We start from the raw sequence: 23,218 nt of genomic DNA, 5'->3' as shown, positions 1-23,218 counted from the left end.
TCAGAAAAAAGAAGATATAATAAAGCAGGCATCTGATTGTCTGGTGTCTATGGGAGGGTGTCAAAGAGAGAGGGACATAGCAAAACAGAACTGTTATAGGATGAGTATTAGATCTTCAACTTACCTGATCGACCTGGATAGCCTGCATGTTTTCTGGATTCGTTCCTTGAACTCGAAAAAGAGCTGTCTTTCTCTCATCATAGGTATCATCATCAAGACCTGTTTCAGCAATAAACTTCTTGTATCCAGCACTAATACCTCCCTTTATATTATTAAAAGAAAGGCAAGATCGAGTATTAGAGGGCCTCCATATTTATAAGTAGATTTATACAAAATTTAGTTTATATTCAAAGGAATAAAGGTAAAATAATCTTGAGAATAACCAACCTTATAGACAATTAATGTCTGGAAAATAAGGAAAAACTGAAGTGGCTCCTTATTTTGAGCAACCTGAGCCTGAAAATGAAACATGAGACTTATTTATTAGGTTAAATAAAACCTATCGAAACATCATTTTTCAAATGCAAACGATTTTAGCATTATACATATACTCATAATAGCTAATCCTCATAAATTCATGAAAATAAAGAATCAATAAATCACTCCTTTAAATAAGAAAAAGCAAAAGACCCATTACTGATCACAGAAAGCAAAATTAAAATTCACAATCGAACTTATCTGCATGATAAAGTTCGTCATTTTCAACACCATGAATGAGTAAAATATTAGTTTTCTCTCGAAAGGAAAAATATAATCATATAGAAACAAGTTACGTAGGGCCACTGAAAATGACTTCAAAATACTTGATTAATTCTTGAATATCCCTTTCTATCCAAAAAAAAATCTTGAATATCCCCAACTCATCTTGTCTTCATCAGGTTAGCCAAATCAAGGCAACAAATACAACAACTGCACGAGTGTTGGAGAAGGAAAAAGAGAACTTGCCATTACTGGATCCCCTCTAGCTGAATCAACAATAGCATCCATATGGAAGATAGCATCAGCTCTATCTTCCTGTAAGAACAAACAGATAATGAAAAAGGAGAAGCTGATTAAGTGAATGTTAAAAACTAACATGTTAAACTGAAATGCAGCATGGGATGCTATAATTGCGTAAAAAATAGTATCACATGAAATTAAGAGGCAGGTCTTAGTCCAAACAAGAAAATACAATTTAGTAAAGAAACCGTGTTGGTATTGATTCAACATGGTAATTTCTAATTAGAAATATTGACTGATATTTTCTTTTCTATTCCTCTAATGCCTTAGTTGTGAAATTATATTTAGAGCCTTTGTTTATGATTGCACTTCAACAATGATAATATTTACATGCTAAACTTAGCTGCTCAAGGAAAAGTTCATACTTTATACTTCCAAATAAATATTTTATTAGTCAAATAATTGCCCGGTAAGGGGAGCAAAAACTTTAACACTTCAAGCAAGGTATCACCTATAAGATTCTCAACATAGGCTCTTCTAGTTGTTCATGGATTTGTTATTGATTAAAAATCCTGATCTAACATTGGCATTGAAGACATTGAAATAAACATACAAGATTTCTATATATAAAAAAAAGAATAATATGTTTGCATGACTGTGGACTTATTTGTAGATATTTTGAAAGATTTTACATGTCTAGGATTCCAAATGTGGGATGCTGGATCAAGATGGATAGTAATACTCTGTCTCAAGCACATCCAGGTTTACTAGACAAAAGCTTAAGGGTGCGTTTGGTTCACGGAATGTAAGATTACCAGTGAGAATAAAAGATTACCAAGGAATAAGATTACTGGGAATGTTGTGTTTTGTGTTTGGTTGGTTTAGCAGGAATGTAAGATTACCGTGTTTGGTTAAAGGAATAAAAAATTATTAGAATGTATATTTAACCAAATTGTCCTTATTATATATTTATTTTTTTTAACAAGTTGGAAAATATATATATATTTTCTTTAAAAAATTTAAATTCATAAAATTTATATAATTTTTTTACAAAATTGAAAATATAAAAAGGTTTAATGAAAGGGTAAAATTTTATTTTAACCTCTGAACTTCATATAAAATTTTAATTATAGATTTTTTTTTGTAAATCTAAAATAGTTTAAGGATAAATTTGTAATTTAACATTCGTAGAATTTTTATTATTCAATGACAGAAGAATGATATTTTTGAAAAATAAAAATTTTTTAAGGGCATTTTAGTCCAAAACGACGGTAATCCAACAATACCTAAGGGAGGGGTAATGACATTCCCGGTAATATACCCAAAAAAATCCACTATTGATAATAAAACATTACCGGGAATGAGATTCCCGGCCAACCAAACTAGGGAATGCGGATTTCATTCCCTTGGAAATCCCACATTTCTCAAACCAAACGGCCCCTAAGATTTAAATGAAAAAATAAAAATAAAAATGAAATTTACCGGTACACTTCCATGACCAAGCCATGCATAAAATAAACTCTCATCCCTTTCATTTCCAGGATATGTATACTGCACAATATAACAATCCCCCACTGTAGAGTTTAGTCTGTTCTGGAGCTGGAATTAGAACCAGTTCGTGACCATCTACTCGCCAAACCTGATACAGCATCGAATTAAAACAAGTATGCGACAGTAAAGGTTTAAAGCCACGATTCAGGAAAAAGTCTATTTTGTGCAATTGAAGCTACTTTTAGTGTGCCTCTGCAATTTATATAAGAACAGGTGTCCTCTTCAGGAAGCTCCTTCACTTCATAACCCTGATGCTTGAAAATTGCTGAAAAAAGAAAACAAGTGAAACCCTTGAGTGACAAAATAAGCAGTGTACAACTGATTCCTTTCTCTTATTTTGTCCCCTGTTTCTTTTTTTCTTTATCCATTTCCAACAAATTTGTTGCAATAGGTAAAAACCTGCCACTTTTTCTCGCCCTTCATCATACAGCTTGGTGTCCACAGTTTGAGGCCAACTGTTGAAGTAGGATTTAAAAATCGAAGTTTCTAATCCCTCAGTTAAAAATGTTAGATGAGTCCCATTTGACCTGTCTTGTTTTCTGAGGAAATCCTGTAAAAGAATCGGCAGCAATTTAGTGAGAAAGATTGCAATTAAGGTTCTCCTAGCATGGACAAATTCTTCCATTTAAATATCACAGATTCTCCTCACATTCACTAACATTATCATATCTTTATGCCTTATTAGGCACTTCTCTAAATGAGAACTTTAGAAATTGTGACCCGAATTCCATTTGGCCCGGTCCAAAATTGAGAGAAAAATAGGGTTTTTCGCAATCTCTCTTGTAAATAAATCTTGTAAAACCACAGACTGTAAATTCAGAAAAGATAGAAACCTATGGATGTGGATTTCGGAAGATCGAAGTTTAACAGAAAGATGGAACATATTATCTATAAAGTGATGTAGGAGGCTGCCTTGTTTACCGAAGGCTGCTATGCGTGAACAAGTTAAGGAACTGATGAGAGTAACATCACTTAAGAGATGTAATTTGAATAGAGATTGTCCTTCTACTTCCCAAGCAGAGCACCCCCTTGCAGATAGTTTTATAAATACTGCTTAGATGATCTAGGAACATCCAGACAAAGCAGAAGAAATAATCCTTACCTCTGCAGCTGAAATTGATGACTTTCGTTCAGTTATTAAGGTGGTTCTTCCCATCCAGACAAAAACTTCAGAACCGCAATCTAGCATATAACACTTGTCTTTCTCAAGCATATCTTTGTCCAATGAATCACTTCCAATTTGAGATAGTTTACCCTGAAGATTTATCCTGTTAATGGAAGACCTTAAATTGTCACTCAATAAAGGTAAGTTATTTCATTTAAACGAAGAACCAAAAAAAAACTTTTAAAACAAAGAAAGAGAAAAGGCATAACATGATTGGTATCACCCAGAAACCAACAGGATAAGTTGATTTAATCAATAATAATCTCACTAGTTGAACAGCTAGAGAAGAGCAGTTATTTATAAAAATATTGGAGGTAATCACCAACAGGTATACCATATCTATTCAATTTTACATATGCAACATAAACTTGTCTCAGAATACTAATACAACTTGTATTAGAAAAAAGCCAAACTCACCAGTATAATATTACAGGACTATCAACATGTTGAGGACCACCCAAAGCTGAGTCCCGGGGAATTGGTGCATAACCACCAAATAAACTCCAGAATTCACCAACATCGGAGTCGCCAACCAATTTTTCCATCCTCTGCAACAAGGAACCATTGAATAACTGCAATAACTTTTACTTGGAGAAGGGTTAAAAGGAAATTCCCAACCTATAGTTGCCACATCACATTTTCCAGTGTGCTTATTCTCTCTTTGATATACTGAACAACCTCCAAGGCTTTAGCCCTTTCTTGGATGCTAGAGTTGCAACCACAAAAGAGGTAAATTTTTGATGCAGTGTCAAGAATGAATACATCATTGTGATTCAGGGATGATCGAGAAAAAGGAACCTGGTCAGCAAACACGACAAATGAAAATTTTTAGTTAATATTAAGCAAAAGTATTGAGAAAAACAAAATATAGTTATTAAAATATTGCAGTACCAGAACCTGATTTTAAAATTTTAGATAACGGGTTCATGTTTATCATCAACTTGGACCTTGTATTAACCTTTTATTAACTGTTTCTAAAGTCTTTGTATCTAGGGTATCTTTTTACTTTCATTTTACCTGTAATGTTGAGAATATTAAAGCATCTCAAATTATTTCTCAAACTTTAAAATACAACTTACTTCTTTAACATGAACAACATGATCTCCCTTGCATGTTAACAAAGTGACTTGATATGTATCCCCATTCAAGGTCCCTTGCTGTGAAGTGTATACTCCTTCAACTGGAATAATACAAGGTTTAAAATATGATAAAAATTTCTCTGTTTCTTGACCTTGAACTTCTCTATACTGAACGGCACAAGACCCTAATGCTGCATCTAGTTCCAGCGCTTTGTCTGATGCCAAGTCTGAGTCTACCTGCCAATACATAAGCCAATCTCAAAACACCCAGCAGTAAATAATTCTGCGTATGAGAGATATTTTTATAGACTTTATATCGAAAACTTATACATTATGATTAATGCATCTATACTTGATAATTTTGGGTTTCACTTTATTGAATTATCATTGAACTGTGTATTTGTACAATTAATACAATTAACAAAAACTTACTAAAGAATTTCAATATTTTTCTTTTTTTAATGTTTCAATTGCATTTCAATCATAAAGCTCAAATCGGAGTGTTATATAATCAAACAACTTCCTTCATTTGGAAATATTTGGAATATTCATTCATTTTCTTGTCAATACATTAGTATTCTTGATGTTAAAGAAACTATTAAGTTTAACATTCAATAAAAAGACCTGAACATGATCACGTCCAAGAAAAGAAAGACAATAATAATGTATGGAAGAAACAATCAATAACCTCGTTTGCATCATTTCCAAGCCAATAATGTATGTCGTGCTGTGTAGGCCCACTTTTTAGCACACTTGTCTGTCTCGGAAAACAAGCAAAATTTAAATATGTAAAATCTTGTTTGAATCTATAAACAATTGTCACATACTCCATTTCACTAATTTGACCAAAAGACAGAGAGATAAAACGCCAAAACATACACTTAAAACGACATATGCACTTCCAGAGTAAAATTTTCCGATCGAAGATTTTGGAACTGGAACCAGCCGCAGTTTCTCAATACACCAGATTTCTAAACCACTGAATAGAAACACACACACACACACAGATATTAAAATAGAGAAACAAAACAAAGAAAACTTGTACAGTTAAAAGTAAAGAACATACGGTTTTGCCCCCGCTCCATGGAATACTGGATCAACGTCTTTACTGTAAAAAGCCATAATCTCCCGTCACTAGAAAAGAAAATTACAAATCTGCAAAGCAGGCATTGTACGTTAGAACTGAAAAGTTGATAAAAGAAAGAAATCGAAAACAAAAAGAAAAACATACCTGGAGCTGAACAAACAGAAAGTTGAATAGAAACTCGAGAAATCCTAAAACAAGAAAACAAGAGTATATTCTTATTAGAGTTTAAATATGAAGATTTGACATTACCATATATATATATATATATATATATATATGTAGGGAAAGAGGGGGGTTTGGCCGGTTGAAGATGGCTGAAGCCGAAAGGGAGGGGAGAAAGAGAGGCTTGACTTTATCGTCCAGCTAGCCTGGGACCCACCATCTGCAAAAGTATTAGCTTTCTCGATCTGTTGGTTCCCACTCCCGCCTGCTCTTTGATTTCAAGATTGTAATCATAATGGTAAGAAAAAAAGCCGTTTGTCATTTCTTTAATGTTTTTCAGGTAATTATAGCATATTTTATAAAATGTTATAAAATTACATTTATAATTAAAATACTTTATTAAATATATTTTTGTTATTAAAAGTAATAATAGATTATTTTATTCATAAATATATTTATAATAAAAATTATGAAATGTTATAAAAATAAATTTATAACTAAAATGATTTATTAATTATATTTTTATTATAATTAAAATTATTGATTAATCATATTTCTATTATTAAAACTAACAAAAAAATATTTCAGTTATGAATATATTTATAATATAAATTATAAAATATTATAAAAGAATAAATTTAAAATATAATTGATAAATTATTTTAGTTATAAATATTAAATTTTTATAAATTGCTTGTATAAATTTGAGTATCTAACAAACAGCTCATCATTAAAATGTATGCATTGAGTATAATTAAAGATTTGAGTTTGTGAAGTCAGACGAATACATCGTGAGAGTAACAGACGCGCTAATCACTTGTTTGGTAACCCGTCGTGGGCTCGTGGCCGTGGGCTTGGCCTAAGCTGCAATTTTATATGCAAAGAAAGAACAAGAGAAATAATATATTCACGCGTTTGTTTTAGATTGGATATAAACCTTACTTATTATTGTTTTTATCAGCAAACAAGATAATCGTAATAAAAAATATATTGAAGACCAACTACAAAGTGGTTAGTGCTGAGGTAAAGAAAAGATTAATTTAACCATATAATAACAAATAGATTTGTACACAATCTGATCACACATACTTTTATTCTTTTATATATTGTCAAATAAATTTTTTGAGTGATAAAAATTAATGACATATAACACTCTTTATTTAAAAATAAAATATATTTTTATCTATTAAAAATATTATTAAAAATTTATGATAAATATATAAAAAAACGAATTACAAATATAAGTTTATTATATACATTAATATATGAATTTAATAAAAAAATTTAAATTAATATTTGATTTTGATATTTTTTAAAATTGATTTATTAGGCATAATTCTCTTTTTCACCGTCTCTTCTCAACGGTCAGAATCAACTCCATCTACAGAACGAGATAAAAACAAAATTCCACGTTTTTCTAAAATTCAAGATTCGAAATTAGGGTTTTGGTTGAAAAGGGGAAACCATGAATCCATTAACGCTATTGAAGCGATTACAGAACATCAACGCAAAAGAAGCAGATGTAGGAATATCGGAGGAAGCATCATGGCACGCCAAGTACAAAGATTCCGCTTACATCTTTGTTGGTGGTCTCCCGTATGACCTCACCGAAGGTGATCTCCTTGTTTGCCCAGTACGTTTTCTTTCTCAAGTGTCATTTTATTCTCCCCACTTTGAAATTCTTTACTGGTTTAAATTTACCTCATCAGCATCTGACTTGAATATTTATTTATTTATTTTTCTCAGATATGGAGAAGTTGTAGACGTCAATCTTGTTAGAGATAAGGGTACGGGGAAATCGAAAGACTTTGCATTTATTGCGTTTGAGGATCAGAGAAGTACAATTCTTGCTGTAGGTTAGGATTCATCTCTCTTCAACTTTTCGAATCTGATATATATTATAAAGAATGCAGAAAATGATGTAATTAAGGTATTCTTTTTGGCATTGAAGATAACCTTAACGGGGCACAGATTTTGGGTCGAATTTTAAGGGTTGATCATGCTGAAAAGTATAAGAAGAAAGAAGAAGAAGAACAAAAGAAGAGGGAGGCCCGAGGGGTTTGTTACGCTTTCCAGAGAGGTGAATGTACCCGAGGAGCAGGATGTAAATTTTCACATGATGAGCAAGTAAGATTCATTTCCATTTAGCATTGCTTTTTGATACATGTAAGATGTAACTAATTTGGATGGCTTTATCACAGTAATCACGAACGGGCACTATTCAAGGTCCAGATGAATTGAAAGAATGCATTGCTCATCAGGCCTGGAAGCACCGGCCAAAAGGTGAGAACAAGAAGATAAGTGGTGCCATACTTAGATTTCTCCCATCATTTAAAATGGGGACTACTGAATTATCATATTTTCGAGTTTTTTAAATAAAAAATAATATTTAAAAATATTTTTTAATTATTAAGGCCTACTAAATTACCATATTTTAAAGTATTTGAAATAAAAAAAGTATGTTTAAAAATATTTTTTAATTATTAAACTTAAAAATAATTTTAAAAATGGGCCCTCCAAGCTTGGGGCCCTAGGCTGTCGCCCCCTGGCCTATTCCCAGGGCCGGCCCTGTTGCTCATGCTAGATAGTAATTTTGTTTATTCAGTAGTCTATATGTTTTATAATAAACTAAATGGATTAAATTATGTCATTGTTTCAAACAAATTAACTATGCGCTATTTTAAATTTGAGTTGAATGAAGTAATGGTTTTGTTCTTTTCTTCTATGGATCTCAGCACATAGATCATAAATCATTAAATTTTCATGGTGATATGCTAATAGACTTTGCTACCATATGTCAATTATTTCCCATCCTAATGCAATGATGCTGTTGTCCAATTAATTGCTATTATACTTGGTCTCAAGTGTGAGAATCAAATATCGTGCGAGTAACCAACATGGGTATGGTTAGAATTTTCCAAGTTTTCTCTTATTTGGAGAACCCTTGAAGGTCGTATCCCCATATGCATCTGTTGAACAGAGATACTTGAAGAACAATGAAGAGTCCTAGCTGCATAGATTAGTCGTGCAATGCTCTGTTAATTTTGTAGTTTTTTATTTTATTTTATATAATTTGGGAAAAAGAAAATGTTTTCTTCTGTTATTCTTCAGTTTTGGCTATTTTTCTCCATCTTTTTTAGGCTAAGTTTTATACATGTCATGTATTGTGTAGTTGATACTTGATGTATCGAAGCTCTGTGCTTATGCACAGTCTTTTATGTTTCTGCTATTTATATATTTCTCCGTTTTGTGCCCAGAGAGCTGCAAACACCGGTTGGGGCCCTCAAGATAAAAGCTCGAGATGGGGAAATGACAAATTTGAGGGTTCAAAAAAGAGAAAAAAAGTTTTGGCATGCAGAAGGGAGCAGTTCAAGAAGGTTTTCGATCAGCAAGGGGCAATGAGAAGGCCTCAGAGAAAAGTGATGGGAGAGACGGAAAGAGATCTAGAAGGTACAATAATAATGATGTTGGACCAACATCGAGAGAAGATTATAATGGTGGTGAAGATAGGAGATCAAGACAACAAAATGATGATGATCCGGGCAAAAGGGAAGAAAAAAGATCTAGAAGGCACAATGATGGCGACTTTGAGCCATGTTCAGCAGAAGATCATCATAGGAAGGATGAAAAGAGATCAAGAAGGCATGGCGATGATGGTGAATATGGGCCTAGGTTAAAAGAAGATAAGAGGGATGAAAATAGATCAAAAGGTCATGATGATGATGAGTTTGAGCCAAGGCCTAATGGAGATCGCGACAGGAGAGGAGAAAAAAGATCCTTAAGGAATGAATCAGAATCCTATCCAAGAGAAGATCGTGATAAGAGAGGTGCTGAGAAACGGTCAGGCTACAACAGGAATTCATCCTCCCATCGACATGGAGAGAGATCTTATCATGAAGATCAAGTCAGATAAATAAGAACGGTTTTACGTGCTGGGATGTGTTTAACCTTTTCTTGTACAGTTCAAGGTGCATCTCTCATTTTATCCTAAGAATTGTTACTAATATCTGCTTTCAACAAAAATGTTTCATGGGCGATAAAAGCAATTATTATTTTGAGATGATTTCTTGTTTCATCGGTGATTCAATTTGGTGATGTTTTTATGATGTATATTCACCACGGCTGATTATTCATGTTCTTACCTTTCCTACATGTGCAACATGATTTGTAGTCTTGTGGGGGTGCTTATTGATAGAGATCATTGCACGCCAAAAGAATTGCTAGCTAATGAGAATCGTTTAGTACTGGCTAACCAGGAGATGTAAACATACTTAAAAATGAAGTTTTTTAGTTTTAAATGATAACTCACCTACCAGTTTCTTTCACTTCAGTTCCTTAAGTCTCCAATATCGCTTGCAGTTATAAGGTCAAACAGAACATTACAATTCACTCAAGAAGCTCAGATTTTGAAATACGTGTTAAAGCACTTGCTTTGGTTTGGAAAACTATAAGGCTGGCTCAAATCTAAGTGAAAAGCAAGAAATAAAACTGAATCGAACACAGTTTCCTCTCAATCATAAGAACAGGGAAGCTTGTTCTTTATAGACAGAAGTAGATATATTCTATATTGCAAAAGCAATCTATGTGCATTCCAGTGCGACAGGTAAACTAACACAAGCAACAAAATATTGAAAAGAAAATCTACTTTGAAACAAAATGAGATGAAGCAACCAGCCTGACTGTTTTGTATCTCCAAGATGCTCAAAAGTGGAATGTGAAGATCGTTGATGTGAGACTGACCCAGAAGACCTGTTAGTGATTATATCAAAGTGGTGGTGTGGTGGTGTGTTGGTGTTAGTTAATTATTTCTCAAAGAAAGTAGCAAAAGCAAAACATAAGGTGATTGATACAAAAATACCTAACCATATCAGGATGAACAGACTGATTGATGATCAAGTCGTAGTACTAAGATAAAATATGAATAAGAAGTAGATATGCTCACTTTAAGCGGTAAATAGAGTGGCATGTAAATTCTAAAGTTGAAATTCTTGGAGATCTATGACAGCCATTACTATGCATGTAACATCCTCAATACCGGGTTAGTGACTAAATTGAAAAGTTTCAAATTTTGGTGATTAAAATAGAATGAATGAATAGTATAAAGATATATATGTAAATGATTGTGTAGGATTGAATTGAAAGGAAGTAGGAATGGAAGGGCAAAAGAGTCATTGCAAGGATCAATTAATTAAACAAGGGATAAGGATATATATGAATACAAGTGGGTTGAAAAGGAGAGAACCAAAGGCTTCCAGACTTATCTTCTTCTTCTTTCTTCCTTGTACGCGTGAACCAAAGCAAATGTAAGATTTCTGATTATTGAGTTTCTTGTTAAATTTAATATTGGGTTTTGATTATTAGATGATAACTAAGCTTAAGTAAAGCTTAAGTTATCTTAACATCAAAGGATGATGGAGTTAGGAGAGATTTAAGATGTGAAGTTCTTAAACGAAATCTTGGATTAGAGTTTATAACTAGAATTGAAAGTTAAATTTGACTTGTCATCAATCTAGTTAAGACATACGAAGTATTAAAAGTGGAATTCAAACATGTTGAAAATCGATGTAATTATTGAATTACATATGAAGGATAGGATTTGGAGGTTTAAGATGAAATAAATGAGTATAAATTGGTTTAAGGATGTGTACTAGAGTTAAGAATGAAAAAGGGGATTAAACATGAAGGATTTAATCCAAATGAATGAACTTTCGGGTTCAAAAAGAGGATTCTGGGCAGAGTGCACCGATGCACATTCATGGTGCATCGATGCATCAAGGTTAAAACCCATAAATTATTTGAATGTGCACCGATGCATTGGTAGTGCATCGATGCACTCTTTTAAAATAAAGACATCGAATGCAATTCATGCATCGATGCATAAGTAGTGCATCGATGCATCCCATTAATAATGAAACATCGAATGCAATTGGTGCATCGATGCATAAGGAGTGCATCGATGCATCCCAGCAATAATACTACATCGAATACCTTTGATGCACCGATGCATCAGTAGTGCATCGATGCATACCTTCATTAAAAGATGAAATTGACTTTTCTCTTAGTCTAAAGAGTGAATCATTAAAGTATATTAGTTATAATACTGATATAGATCCATGTGCGATTATGTAGATACTAAAAGTAAGCTTATTCCGGAACGATCAAAGGATTAGAATCGAAACAAAGCAAAGCTAAGGTAAGTGCATACTATATGTATATTATAATGGAATAAGACTTGTGATAAGTCTAATCCCTATGTTGATTTTTATAATACAGTAGTTGTGAACATGCATACATGATAATTATTGTGATACATGCATAAGATATATATATGTTCATGTGATATGCTATGTGATATGATATGTAATATGACCTGTGATATGAGAACATGATATGAAGTGACATGAGCTACATGATCACAAGAGAAATGACATGAGCTACATGATCGCAAGAGAAATGACATGAGTACATGAACATATGAAATATAAGAATAATGCCCATAGTATACGATATGAGAATTATAGGTGTAATTGGCATGCCAAGAGTCGAGGGTATAATAGTCCTTCAGGATGTAGTCCTTCGGGACGTAGTCCTTCGGGATGTAGTCCTTCGGGACGTAGTCCTTCGGGATGTAACCCGAGGCTCAAAAATTCCAGTTTGTAAAAGGAGAACCGATTCCCCCCAAGGGGGTACCGATTCCCTCACTGTTCATCAGCCCAACGGTCATAATATTTGAATATTATGAAGGAGTATCGATTCCCTATGAAGGGGTACCGATTCCCCCTCATTCTGGACAGCCTTTTTGAGTAGAAAAATCATTCTCAAACGGCTCCAAAACATCCCCAACGGCTAGATACGACTTCAAACTCATTCCAAGCTATAAATACAAGCTGAGGACACTTGAAGAAGAAAGAGAACAACTATCCAAGCAATCAAACACAAGAGAAGAGTTTTTCAATCTTATTTCATCTTTCTCTTGTAAATATTTTGTTCTTGTGAGCTCAATCTTGTAAACACCTACCTTAGAGAGGTTTTCTTGTTTACACTTATTATCCTTTTGTAAAGGGGAAAGGTTCTAGCTTAGCCCGTGTAAAAGCTAGGAAAAGGTTCTAGCTTAGCCCGTGTAAAAGCTAGGGAAAGGTTCTAGTTTAGCCCGGAAAAACTAGGGAGTTGTAAGGTTATCTCTTTGTCCTCAAAAGAAAGAACAAATTAGTGAATTTGTTGGAAAATCCTTGGTGATGAGCTAAGGTAGTGGATGTAGACTTTGGTTGATAAAGTCGAACCACTCTAAATCGCTGTGCAATTTTCTATCTTTCAATCTCCTTACTCCCTAAACACAAAACCATTCCGACCCCTCTTTGCAAACCGTTTCGGTTGTCGATTCGAGCTTCCGAAAATCCTAACAGCATGGTATACCTATTTCCATAGTTTCTGATCGGGATCCTAGATTTACATCACGGTTTTGGAAGTCATTACATGGAGCATTGGGAACTCGGTTAAACTTCAGTACAACGTTTCATCCTCAAACTGATGGTCAATCAGAGCGAACTATCCAAATTCTGGAGGATATGCTTAGAGCGAGTATCATTGAATTCAAAGGATCATGGGAAAAATATTTACCACTTGCTGAATTTGCATACAACAATAGTTATCAGTCAAGCATCAAAATGGCTCCCTATGAAGCTCTTTACGGAATAAAATATCGTACGCCCTTGAACTGGTATGAACTTAAAGATCGAGAAGTTATTGGTCCTGAGTTGATTCAGAATACGGAAGAGAAAGTTCAAGTAATTCAGAATAATCTAAAAACTGCAGCTGATAGACAGAAATCGTATGCCAATTTAAAAAGGAAAGAAATTGAATTTCAAGTCGGAGATAAAGTGTTCTTGAAAGTGTCTCCGTGGAAGAAAATATTGAGGTTTGGACGTAAAGGAAAGTTGAGTCCTCGGTTCATTGGACCTTATGAGATTACTAGGAGGGTAGGATCAGTAGCATATCAGCTAGTTTTGCCACCTGAAATGGAAAAGATACACAATGTTTTTCATGTCTCAATGCTTAGGAAATATAGATCTGATCCATCTCACGTTGTGACTACTGAAGAAATTGAGATTCGACCAGATTTAACTTATGAGGAAGAACCTGTTCAAATATTAGCTCATGAAGTCAAGCAATTAAGGAACAAGACTATTCCATTGGTTAAAGTCTTGTGGAGAAATCACAAAATAGAGGAAGCAACATGGGAACGTGAAGAGGACATGGGGATTAAGTATCCCTACCTCTTTACATAATGAAAATTTGAGGACGAATTTTCTTAAGAGAGAGAGAATTGTAACATCCTCAATACCGGGTTAGTGACTAAATTGAAAAGTTTCAAATTTTGGTGATTAAAATAGAATGAATGAATAGTATAAAGATATATATGTAAATGATTGTGTAGGATTGAATTGAAATGAAGTAGGAATGGAAGGGCAAAAGAGTCATTGCAAGGATCAATTAATTAAACAAGGGATAAGGATATATATGAATACAAGTGGGTTGAAAAGGAGAGAACCAAAGGCTTCCAGACTTATCTTCTTCTTCTTTCTTCCTTGTACGTGTGAACCAAAGCAAAGGTAAGATTTCTGATTATTGAGTTTCTTGTTAAATTTAATATTGGGTTTTGATTATTAGATGATAACTAAGCTTAAGTAAAGCTTAAGTTATCTTAACATCAAAGGATGATGGAGTTAGGAGAGATTTAAGATGTGAAGTTCTTAAATGAAATCTTGGATTAGAGTTTATAACTAGAATTGAAAGTTAAATTTGACTTGTCATCAATCTAGTTAAGACATACGAAGTATTAAAAGTGGAATTCAAACATGTTGAAAATCGATGTAATTATTGAATTACATATGAAGGATAGGATTTGGAGGTTTAAGATGAAATAAATGAGTATAAATTGGTTTAAGGATGTGTACTAGAGTTAAGAATGAAAAAGGGGATTAAACATGAAGGATTTAATCCAAATGAATGAACTTTCGGGTTCAAAAAGAGGATTCTGGGCAGAGTGCACCGATGCACATTCATGGTGCATCGATGCATCAAGGTTAAAACCCAGAAATTATTTGAATGTGCACCGATGCATTGGTAGTGCATCGATGCACTCTTTTAAAATAAAGACATCGAATGCAATTCATGCATCGATGCATAAGTAGTGCATCGATGCATCCCATTAATAATGAAACATCGAATGCAATTGGTGCATCGATGCATAAGGAGTGCATCGATGCATCCCAGCAATAATACTACATCGAATACCTTTGATGCACCGATGCATCAATAGTGCATCGATGCATACCTTCATTAAAAGATGAAAATGACTTTTCTCTTAGTCTAAAGAGTGAATCATTAGAGTATATTAATTATAATACTGATATAGATCCATGTGCGATTATGTAGATACTAAAAGTAAGCTTATTCCGGAACGATCAAAGGATTAGAATCGAAACAAAGCAAAGCTAAGGTAAGTGCATACTATATGTATATTATAATGGAATAAGACTTGTGATAAGTTTAATCCCTATGTTGATTTTTATAATACAGTAGTTGTGAACATGCATACATGATAATTATTGTGATACATGCATAAGATATATATATGTTCATGTGATATGCTATGTGATATGATATGTAATATGACCTGTGATATGAGAACATGATATGAAGTGACATGAGCTACATGATCACAAGAGAAATGACATGAGCTACATGATCACAAAAGAAATGACATGAGTACATGAACATATGAAATATAAGAATAATGCCCATAGTATACGATATGAGAATTATAGGTGTAATTGGCATGCCAAGAGTCGAGGGTATAATAGTCATTCGGGATGTAGTCCTTCGGGATGTAGTCCTTCGGGATGTAGTCCTTCGGGACGTAGTCCTTCGGGATGTAGGAGTCCTATGGGACGAATACTGAACTAAGGTTCGGTGCCCCATGAGGGAATAGATACGAGCTGTGGTGACAGCATTAATGCACAACCTCAATGCACTCACATACCTCTAATCTCAATAAGATACATGGGCAATGCAATTGAAATACCGATTTACAGTGAAAGTGATACAAGAAGGTAAGTTTCGTATGTGCATTATATGATTATATATGTTATCATGTGATAAATAAATGCACATTGAAATGTCATTATCCAATGGTAAGTATGAACATTCATAAGTTTATCGTTGCATATTCATTTATTGCCTCACTAAGTCTATGACTTAGCGTGTAAGTGATTTACACGTAGGTACCAAGAATCAGGAAGAGTGGAAATAGAAGTAGCACAGGCAGCAATACTACAAAAGAGATCAGATCAGAAGTAAATTGACAAAGTATGTACTTGATTATGTATAGAGTGTTGGTATGTAATAAGTGTTAATTACGAATACTCTGATCGATTTTGTATTTTATGGTCTTATGTAAATTAATGTATTTCGTTTTAATGAAAGTTTTAAAAATTCCCGGGATTTTCTATAAGAGTCAAAGATTTGAAAAGTCAATGTGACACCTCGGACTTGTATTCGGGTCGGATATGAGTTAAGGGTGTTACAATGCACTTGCAAGATGTTTGAGTAATTTATGTAGGATGATGTTCTATACCATTCACCAATAATCCTTGCAAGAACAATTTCCTCTGCTAAAATGGTGGAATAGATCTTTCAGTATATCTCTCTATTATAAAGTCTTGATATAAGCTTAGCAATTGAATGGCAGTCCCCACAAACATGAAAATTCTTTATAATTCGGATAGGCTGAGACGCTTTGTAATACCCCAAACATCAGGTCTGTGACTAAAGTGTAAGAATTCAAAATTTAGCAGTTTGATTTTGATAAATTGAAATGTTCAAGGATTGATGTTGAATTTTTCTTTAGGATATATTATCAAAGATTGAAGGATGGAAGATCAAATTGGTTTTTGGCATGAAATGAATTTAAAATTCAATTTTATGTTTATATATAACATGCGATGGAAAAAATGAAAGGAAAAGAAAAACCTAGAGAATTCTCTTCATCTTTTCTTCTTCTTTTCCACCGTGAACTTCATTGCTAAGGTGAGTAAATTTGAAGTTGGTTGTTTATTTCATTTTTTATTTGGTTTTGAATTTGTGGGTGGTATAGAAGCTTAAGAAAGCTTAAATATAATTAGAAGCTATGAGATTGATGAGTTAATGGTGATTTGGTAAAATGGTTTTTTAAGGGAATTGATGAAAATTTATTTGTATTTGAATTTTAAAGATATATTTGACTTGTCAAAGGTCTAAATAAGGTGTTTGAAGTATTAGAAATGATTGGTAACATGTTTGAAGAATGAGTGTGATTTTTAGTTTTAAGTGTTCTAGTGAAAATTTTGGATGATAAAGGGAATTTAATTGATGTAAGTTGGTTGTGATAAGTGTTATTGAGTTTAAGGGCATGAATGGAGTTAGAAGTATGAGATTTAGATGAGTTTTGGGTCAAATTCGAAATGAAATAAGTGAATTTTAGGCAAGGGTATCGGTACTGGAAGAATAATATTGATACTATATGAATCAGATGAACAAAATCGATACTAAAGGAGTAGTATCGATACTGGGGGTATCGATACCAATAGTAAGGTACTGTTACTGTAATTGAAGAGGAAATTCCAGAATGCAATTTGGGTATCGATACTGAGGTAGGTATCGGTACCATCGAAAGAGAGTATTAGTATTGGGTGTAGAGTATCGATATTGTTCAACCTAAAATTGTGAATTAGGTGTTTCATTTAGTTTATGTAAATGCTGATTTGTTAACAATTAATTGAGCTCCGATATTCATTGTCATGTTAACGTGTAGATTTCGATTGGAAGCAAGTACCGAACGAATCGACGTAATAAAGAGATTGGGCAAAAGTGAAAAGGATTTCTTATTAGGACTTGAGTGAGGCAAAGGTGAGTGCACACTACTTTAATGTATTAATACAAAGGAATAAGACTTGTGATGAGTCAACTTCCAATGATTTTTAACTAAAATAGAATTTTGATAGTTATTTATGTTAAATTTTATGGTTTTACCTAAATTGTATTTGAGAAGCACTGTTTTGATTTCGTTATTATATGTGTTCTATGTAAATAAATGATCATTTGAATAATGCTATGCGAAATACTTATATGGTTAAAGCTCAAAGTATGTGCTAAGAGGATTAGAGGTATCATTGGCATGCCAAGAGTCGAGGGATTTTATGCGGTCCTTGGGGACAATTCTATCTGGTTGTTCGGGACAATTCTACGTGGTCCTTCAGGACAAATCTATGTGGTCCTTCAGGACAAATCTATATGGCACTTCGGTGCATATTCTACGTGGCACTTCGGTGTAAATACTATCCGGCAATTTCGACTGCAATTACAATGCACAACCTCAAAGTACTCACATACATTGAGTTTTCAGTGATATGCGTTGGGCTATTTAAATAAGTTAATATGAATTGAACCATGCATAACAATATATGTTATTTTTATGAAATGTATATTGTTTTCCGTATTTCATATTTCTCCTAGAATATTTAAGCAAATGCTTTTATGTTTTATTATGTTCATTTATGCCTCACTAAGTCAAAAACTTAGCGTGTGAGTGTTTCACACATAGGTGCAAGTTAGGAGGAGAAAATAGGGAGCGCGTCGTTATCATTTTTTAAAGAATCGTTTATGTCACCAGAATCAGTAAATAAAAACATCTTGTCTGTTAAATTATTTGGTAGTGGCATGTAATTAAAGAAGTTTCTAGATGCTCTGATTCGAGTCTGTTGAGATATTTTTGTTTAAGTTATGAATATTAGTTATTTAAATCGAAATTATTTATGATATAAACTATTTTCAAATCAAGCAGTTTTCTGACAGCTTTGATTTACAATACATTATAATATAGAATTGTCTAAATGTTATCTAAATCGGTTTTAATTTTTACATTTAAATAAAAATTATGATTTTATGAAATTTTTAGTTTTAAAATAAAGAAATGCATTTTTGAAATTTTAAAGAAACAAAATTTTATCGATATTCAAATAGTAAATTTTTCGTATAACTGATGTGACATCTTTGACTTATATACAGGTATGTATATGGGTAGAGGGTGTTACACGCTTCCACGTAAAGTAATCCAAAGGCAATTGCTAACTTCTAACTATGAAGATTAAGAGCATGCTCTTGCATGTCATCTTCTTCAATAAGTTGCAGAAGGTGGGTTTTGCTGGGTATATAACCAGCTGATTTTAATCTCGCCACAATCTCATCCAATTTTGAGTATATCTCCTTGGAAAGAGGATGATAGTTACCTCCTGCCAGAAATTCGTGAATGACTCCATTGACCTCAATTCTGCTACAACCTTGTTCTTTCTTTAGTCCAGTCACTCTCATGTGCTTCCTTAATCTAGCAACACCATCCCATTTCCCAGTTTTGGCATATACATTAGCATTAGCTAAAAGAATATATGCTCCATTATTTTCAGGATCCAGCAAGCAACGGCTACAAGCCAGTTCAGCAAGCTCAAAATTTCCATGAATTTGACAATCCCCAGGCAGAGCTCCCCATACAGAATCAGTAGGGAGTATTGGCATTTTCTCAATGAATTCAACAGCTTCTTCCAACAGGCCTGCATGACCGAGTATATCAACCATGCAAGAATAGTGCTGGATCTCAGGCACAATACCATAAACTGGTTCCATCATATCAAGAAAGGTTTTGCCCTCCTTTACCAACTCTGCATGGCTACAAGCACATAACACATTGGTAAAGGTCACAGAATTGGGCCTGATCTTAGTTTCTTGCATCCTAGAGAACAAATCTGTTGCAGCTTTCCCTTGTCCATGCATCGCCAAACCTGCAATAATGGCACTCCAAACAAATACATCTCTCGTCTCCACAGAATAAATACCTCAAGGGCCTTCTTATATCTCACATTTGGCATACATATCAATGAGCGAGGTTGTAAGATGACAATTTAACATAATTCCCTTCTTTTTGATATATGCATAGATACAATCACCTACTTCCATTGCTCTTAACTGAGAACAAGCTGATAGAGTGCTAACAAGAGTGATTTTATCAGGTTTAGCAATTTTGCTTTGTTGCAATTCATGATATATGGACAAAGCGTCCTTTGACTTTCTATTCTGTTCATAGCCAGATAAAAGGGCAATCCATGCAGCGATATCTTGCCTAGGCATGGAATCAAGAACTTGTCTTGCTTCGTCATATGCTCCGAATTTAGCATAACCATCAAGCATAGCCATCCATGTGACAATATCCTTCTCCTTCATCATATCAAACAATCTTTTTGCACCTTCAAGACTTCCGCATTTTGCATACATATCTAGCATTGCATTATTCGAACTCAAGTTCGCACACTTTCAATATCTTTCAATATACGAACACACCCATCTCCCAAACTCCAAGTCCAGCTTCTTGTGCAAGCTGATAAACACCCACCATTTTCACGTCTTTGGCTTCACATTTTCTTCTTCCATTTTTTGAAACATCTGCAAAACCTTTTCAGCACAACCCCTTGTGCCAAACCAGTGATCATTGAATTCCACGACACATCTTTTTCACCAACCATCATAAACACCCTATAAGCTGAATCCAAATCTCCACACGAAATATACAAATGTATCAACGAATTTGAAATAAAAACATCCGCCCCTAGCGAGGCCTTAATCACCATCCCATGAAGAGTTTGTCCAACACATAAACCAAAAATCTCCGCAGCAGCCTTGATCACAAAGGGAAGAGTGAATTTATTGGGGTATAAGGACTCTCACTAACCATCCTTAGAAAGATCAAAATTCCTTCGAGAGGTTCAGGGCTTGAAGCATAAACCCGAATGAGGGTATTCCATGTGTAAAGATTCGGTTTGGGAATTTGACCGAACACTTTACGAGCATAATCCAAGCTCCAAAAAGGCAACAAAACGGAGGCTGCAAACAGTTTGCTAGAGGAGAATGGGTCAAACAGAAGTCCAGTGCGGAGCATTTGGGCATGGATTTGTTTGAGTTGGCTTGAATTGGTGCACCGCTTGATATGTAAAAACACAGGGTGGTCGTGGTCGTTATTGACAGTTGGGGGAGCTGAGCAACGTTGAAGAGACAGAAGAGGTGTGCTTAGAGTTTCCATAGCTCGACCCCGGTTGTTTCTGCCAAACTCAATGATTGAAAGCACATAATCACCATTTGTTTATCAAGTTTTTTTTTTTTTATTTACAGTTAGATTTATAAATAGAATCAGCAAAACAAAATGAATGATACAATGAACAATTAAAATGGAATTCTTTTTATGGAGTGTTTGAGAACGTGATATTTGCACATCGTCCATTTTCCAATATTCAACTGGAAAACAAAATGAATATTACGATGTAAATAGTATTCCTTGAACTGGAATGCCCTTCAAAAATTGATTTTTTTACTGCAAAACTCATGAAACCATAAAGTGTGATTATTGAGATAATATTTCATAAATTAAAAATTAGAACTTTGGTTCCATATTTATTTTGCTCAGCATCACTACCCCATGATGCCAAGCTACGTAAATATAAATAATCTCTTATTCAAACACATGATTTACACGAGGAACCTAGTTTAACACAGCACACGTAACCTATCAAAGCATCACAGCAATCACCATGATCATATGCTTAATTTTAGCTGTAACTCGTTTCTTTTGGTCACAGCCTCACAGGCACAAAGGTACAAAAACCTGTAAAAAACCAAACACACACACACTATAAATTAACCAACAAAACATCACCGCATCTCACAAAATCCTCACTATAGTATCCCCCAGTTCCTGAGTAATTAAATAAGATTAAAAACTATATATATAAAAAAAGGAAAATCAAGGGTGAGAAAATAATAAGTGCAGAAAAGATTACATACATACGACCTCACACTTAAACAGTGTACACAATGATAAAGCAAGGCAGCACCGCCCTTGGATTGAAGACCAACAACTCTTCATCATCAAGCTTGGCATATGCCCCATTCCCTCCCCTTCCGATCACCGAATCAAACCCACCGGCTTCCTTGTCTATTTCTTCCCCTTCTGATCCAACCCGGCCCGCCACGACCCGACAGACAAGCATGGCCCGTTTCACGTTCATGAACTTGAATTCTTCCTCTACATCCTCGGGGATCGCCATGTGCGCTCTCCAGCTCGTGGATAGCGTCGAGATTCCATCCATTTTTGGTGAAAAACCAGACTTAATTATCCCACAAGCGTTGCAGTACTGTTGAGTACAAATGCTTGAACTCCCGTTAAGTCCCAAATCACACATGAAAGTTGAGCAGTTAAATCTCAACAGCTCGTTCCCATCAGCTATGCACCTCTCGTCTCGCCTCCCTATCGCACCGTTCCTCGCGGCTTTCGCTTTGACCAGCTCTCTGTATTCTTCGAACCTCGTCAGAATCTTTGAACTGTTATGGATCTTCAAAATATGGTGGATTTCAGGGTTCTTAACTTTGTCGGTCCAACCGGTTTTAAATATGATCCGAACAATGTTGTTGCCTGAATCCCCATCAGTGAGTTGGGACACGGCGTGCTTGGTCGCTTGGTGTTGTTCGAGAAAATGGGGTTTCTGGAAAATCTCACCGCAAGCTGTGCATGGAAAGATATCATTACGTAGAGGGAAAAACGGGCACTCCGATGAGATGTCGGATTCTGGACAAGACCCGGATTGTATTTGATGAGCGGTTTCTGAATCCGATAAATGAGTTTCAGGCGGGATAACCATGGAAACAAGCGATTGTTGGGAGTTTCTTGCAGAGGTTAACACCGGGGTGGTTGCTGAGTGCGTTTGGATGGCGTATTTGCAGTTGGCTTTAGAAGTAGAAGAAAAAAAGCGTTTGAGGAAAGTCCAGGTGGAGGAAAGAGGTTTGCGGTGCTTGTGAGAATTAGGAGAAAGAGGTAAGGATTTGCGTTTCTTGGTTGGCTTTTGGGCGGCGTTGAAAACGAAGCAGCCAAGGTGGAGAAGAAGGATGAAGAGAGAAAGGAACTTGTTGAAGAATGACCCTATATTGGTTTTCGCCATTGATAAACACACTGAGACAAGTTTGATAGCTAATCTTGAGCTGGGGGAGGTAGCTTTCTGGATGTAGTTTTCAGGCCATCAAGCAGTCAATTGCGTTGCTAACATAGAGGGAGGTGTTGGAGGGAATGATGAAAAGGAAGATGGTATTGTAAGAGTGGGGGGA

General features: G+C 34.6%; 4 protein-coding genes, 1 long non-coding RNA gene and 1 pseudogene across 9 annotated transcripts in view; 3 read left to right on the top strand and 3 right to left on the bottom strand.

Moving 5' to 3' along the window:
* The window catches only part of LOC120180233 (villin-1-like), a 15,511-nt gene extending 9,450 nt beyond the window's left edge, over positions 1-6,061 (bottom strand). Inside the window, 17 exon segments of the mRNA XM_039185615.1 lie at positions 125-262; positions 388-456; positions 946-1,014; positions 2,422-2,511; positions 2,513-2,578; positions 2,670-2,755; positions 2,890-3,040; positions 3,593-3,758; positions 4,073-4,194; positions 4,196-4,203; positions 4,274-4,313; positions 4,316-4,453; positions 4,735-4,971; positions 5,423-5,491; positions 5,614-5,713; positions 5,801-5,889; positions 5,966-6,061. Coding sequence (XP_039041546.1) covers positions 125-262; positions 388-456; positions 946-1,014; positions 2,422-2,511; positions 2,513-2,578; positions 2,670-2,755; positions 2,890-3,040; positions 3,593-3,758; positions 4,073-4,194; positions 4,196-4,203; positions 4,274-4,313; positions 4,316-4,453; positions 4,735-4,971; positions 5,423-5,491; positions 5,614-5,713; positions 5,801-5,856 — 1,605 coding nt within the window. The 5' untranslated portion in view covers positions 5,857-5,889; positions 5,966-6,061.
* LOC120180234 lies at positions 2,593-21,997 on the top strand. The gene is made up of 4 exons (XR_005521673.1): positions 2,593-2,603; positions 11,512-11,519; positions 13,913-13,921; positions 21,875-21,997. It is a non-coding gene; the product is annotated as an uncharacterized LOC120180234 (long non-coding RNA).
* LOC120180232 (zinc finger CCCH domain-containing protein 25-like) lies at positions 7,390-9,319 on the top strand. The gene is made up of 5 exons (XM_039185614.1): positions 7,390-7,616; positions 7,730-7,839; positions 7,935-8,110; positions 8,185-8,266; positions 9,241-9,319. Exons 1-4 carry the CDS (start codon positions 7,582-7,584, stop codon positions 8,185-8,187), a joined length of 324 nt encoding a protein of 107 aa, XP_039041545.1. The 5' UTR covers positions 7,390-7,581; the 3' UTR covers positions 8,188-8,266; positions 9,241-9,319.
* On the top strand, positions 9,069-9,903 carry LOC120180231 (peptidyl-prolyl cis-trans isomerase-like 4). Its single transcript, XM_039185612.1, is given in 2 exon segments — positions 9,069-9,316; positions 9,319-9,903. Coding segments are annotated over 2 exon segments (729 nt in total). The 5' UTR covers positions 9,069-9,165; the 3' UTR covers positions 9,897-9,903.
* On the bottom strand, positions 16,623-21,146 carry LOC120180228 (annotated as a pseudogene).
* On the bottom strand, positions 21,507-23,218 carry LOC120180229. 5 transcript variants are annotated; one of them, XM_039185608.1, is made up of 3 exons: positions 22,938-23,218; positions 21,905-22,898; positions 21,507-21,725 (listed from the first exon to the last, which is right to left on the bottom strand). In XM_039185608.1, the coding sequence occupies exons 1-2, from the start codon at positions 23,053-23,055 to the stop codon at positions 21,919-21,921; spliced, it is 1,098 nt and encodes a 365-aa protein (XP_039041539.1). In that variant the 5' UTR covers positions 23,056-23,218; the 3' UTR covers positions 21,507-21,725; positions 21,905-21,918. The 5 variants fall into 5 exon arrangements, with proteins under 5 accessions (XP_039041539.1, XP_039041542.1, XP_039041541.1 ...); XM_039185611.1 differs by lacking the exon at positions 21,507-21,725 and having other exon boundaries at positions 21,886-22,638; positions 22,678-22,898; XM_039185610.1 differs by lacking the exon at positions 21,507-21,725 and having other exon boundaries at positions 21,886-22,798; positions 22,829-22,898; positions 22,938-23,217.

The sequence above is a fragment of the Hibiscus syriacus genome, unplaced genomic scaffold (assembly GCF_006381635.1).
Source record: "Hibiscus syriacus cultivar Baekdansim isolate YM2019G1 unplaced genomic scaffold, ASM638163v2 tig00112491_pilon, whole genome shotgun sequence".
NCBI classification, from domain to species: Eukaryota; Viridiplantae; Streptophyta; class Magnoliopsida; order Malvales; family Malvaceae; genus Hibiscus; species Hibiscus syriacus.
The sequence above is the reverse complement of the archived record's forward strand: the minus strand, read 5'-3'. Positions and strand labels throughout refer to the sequence as shown.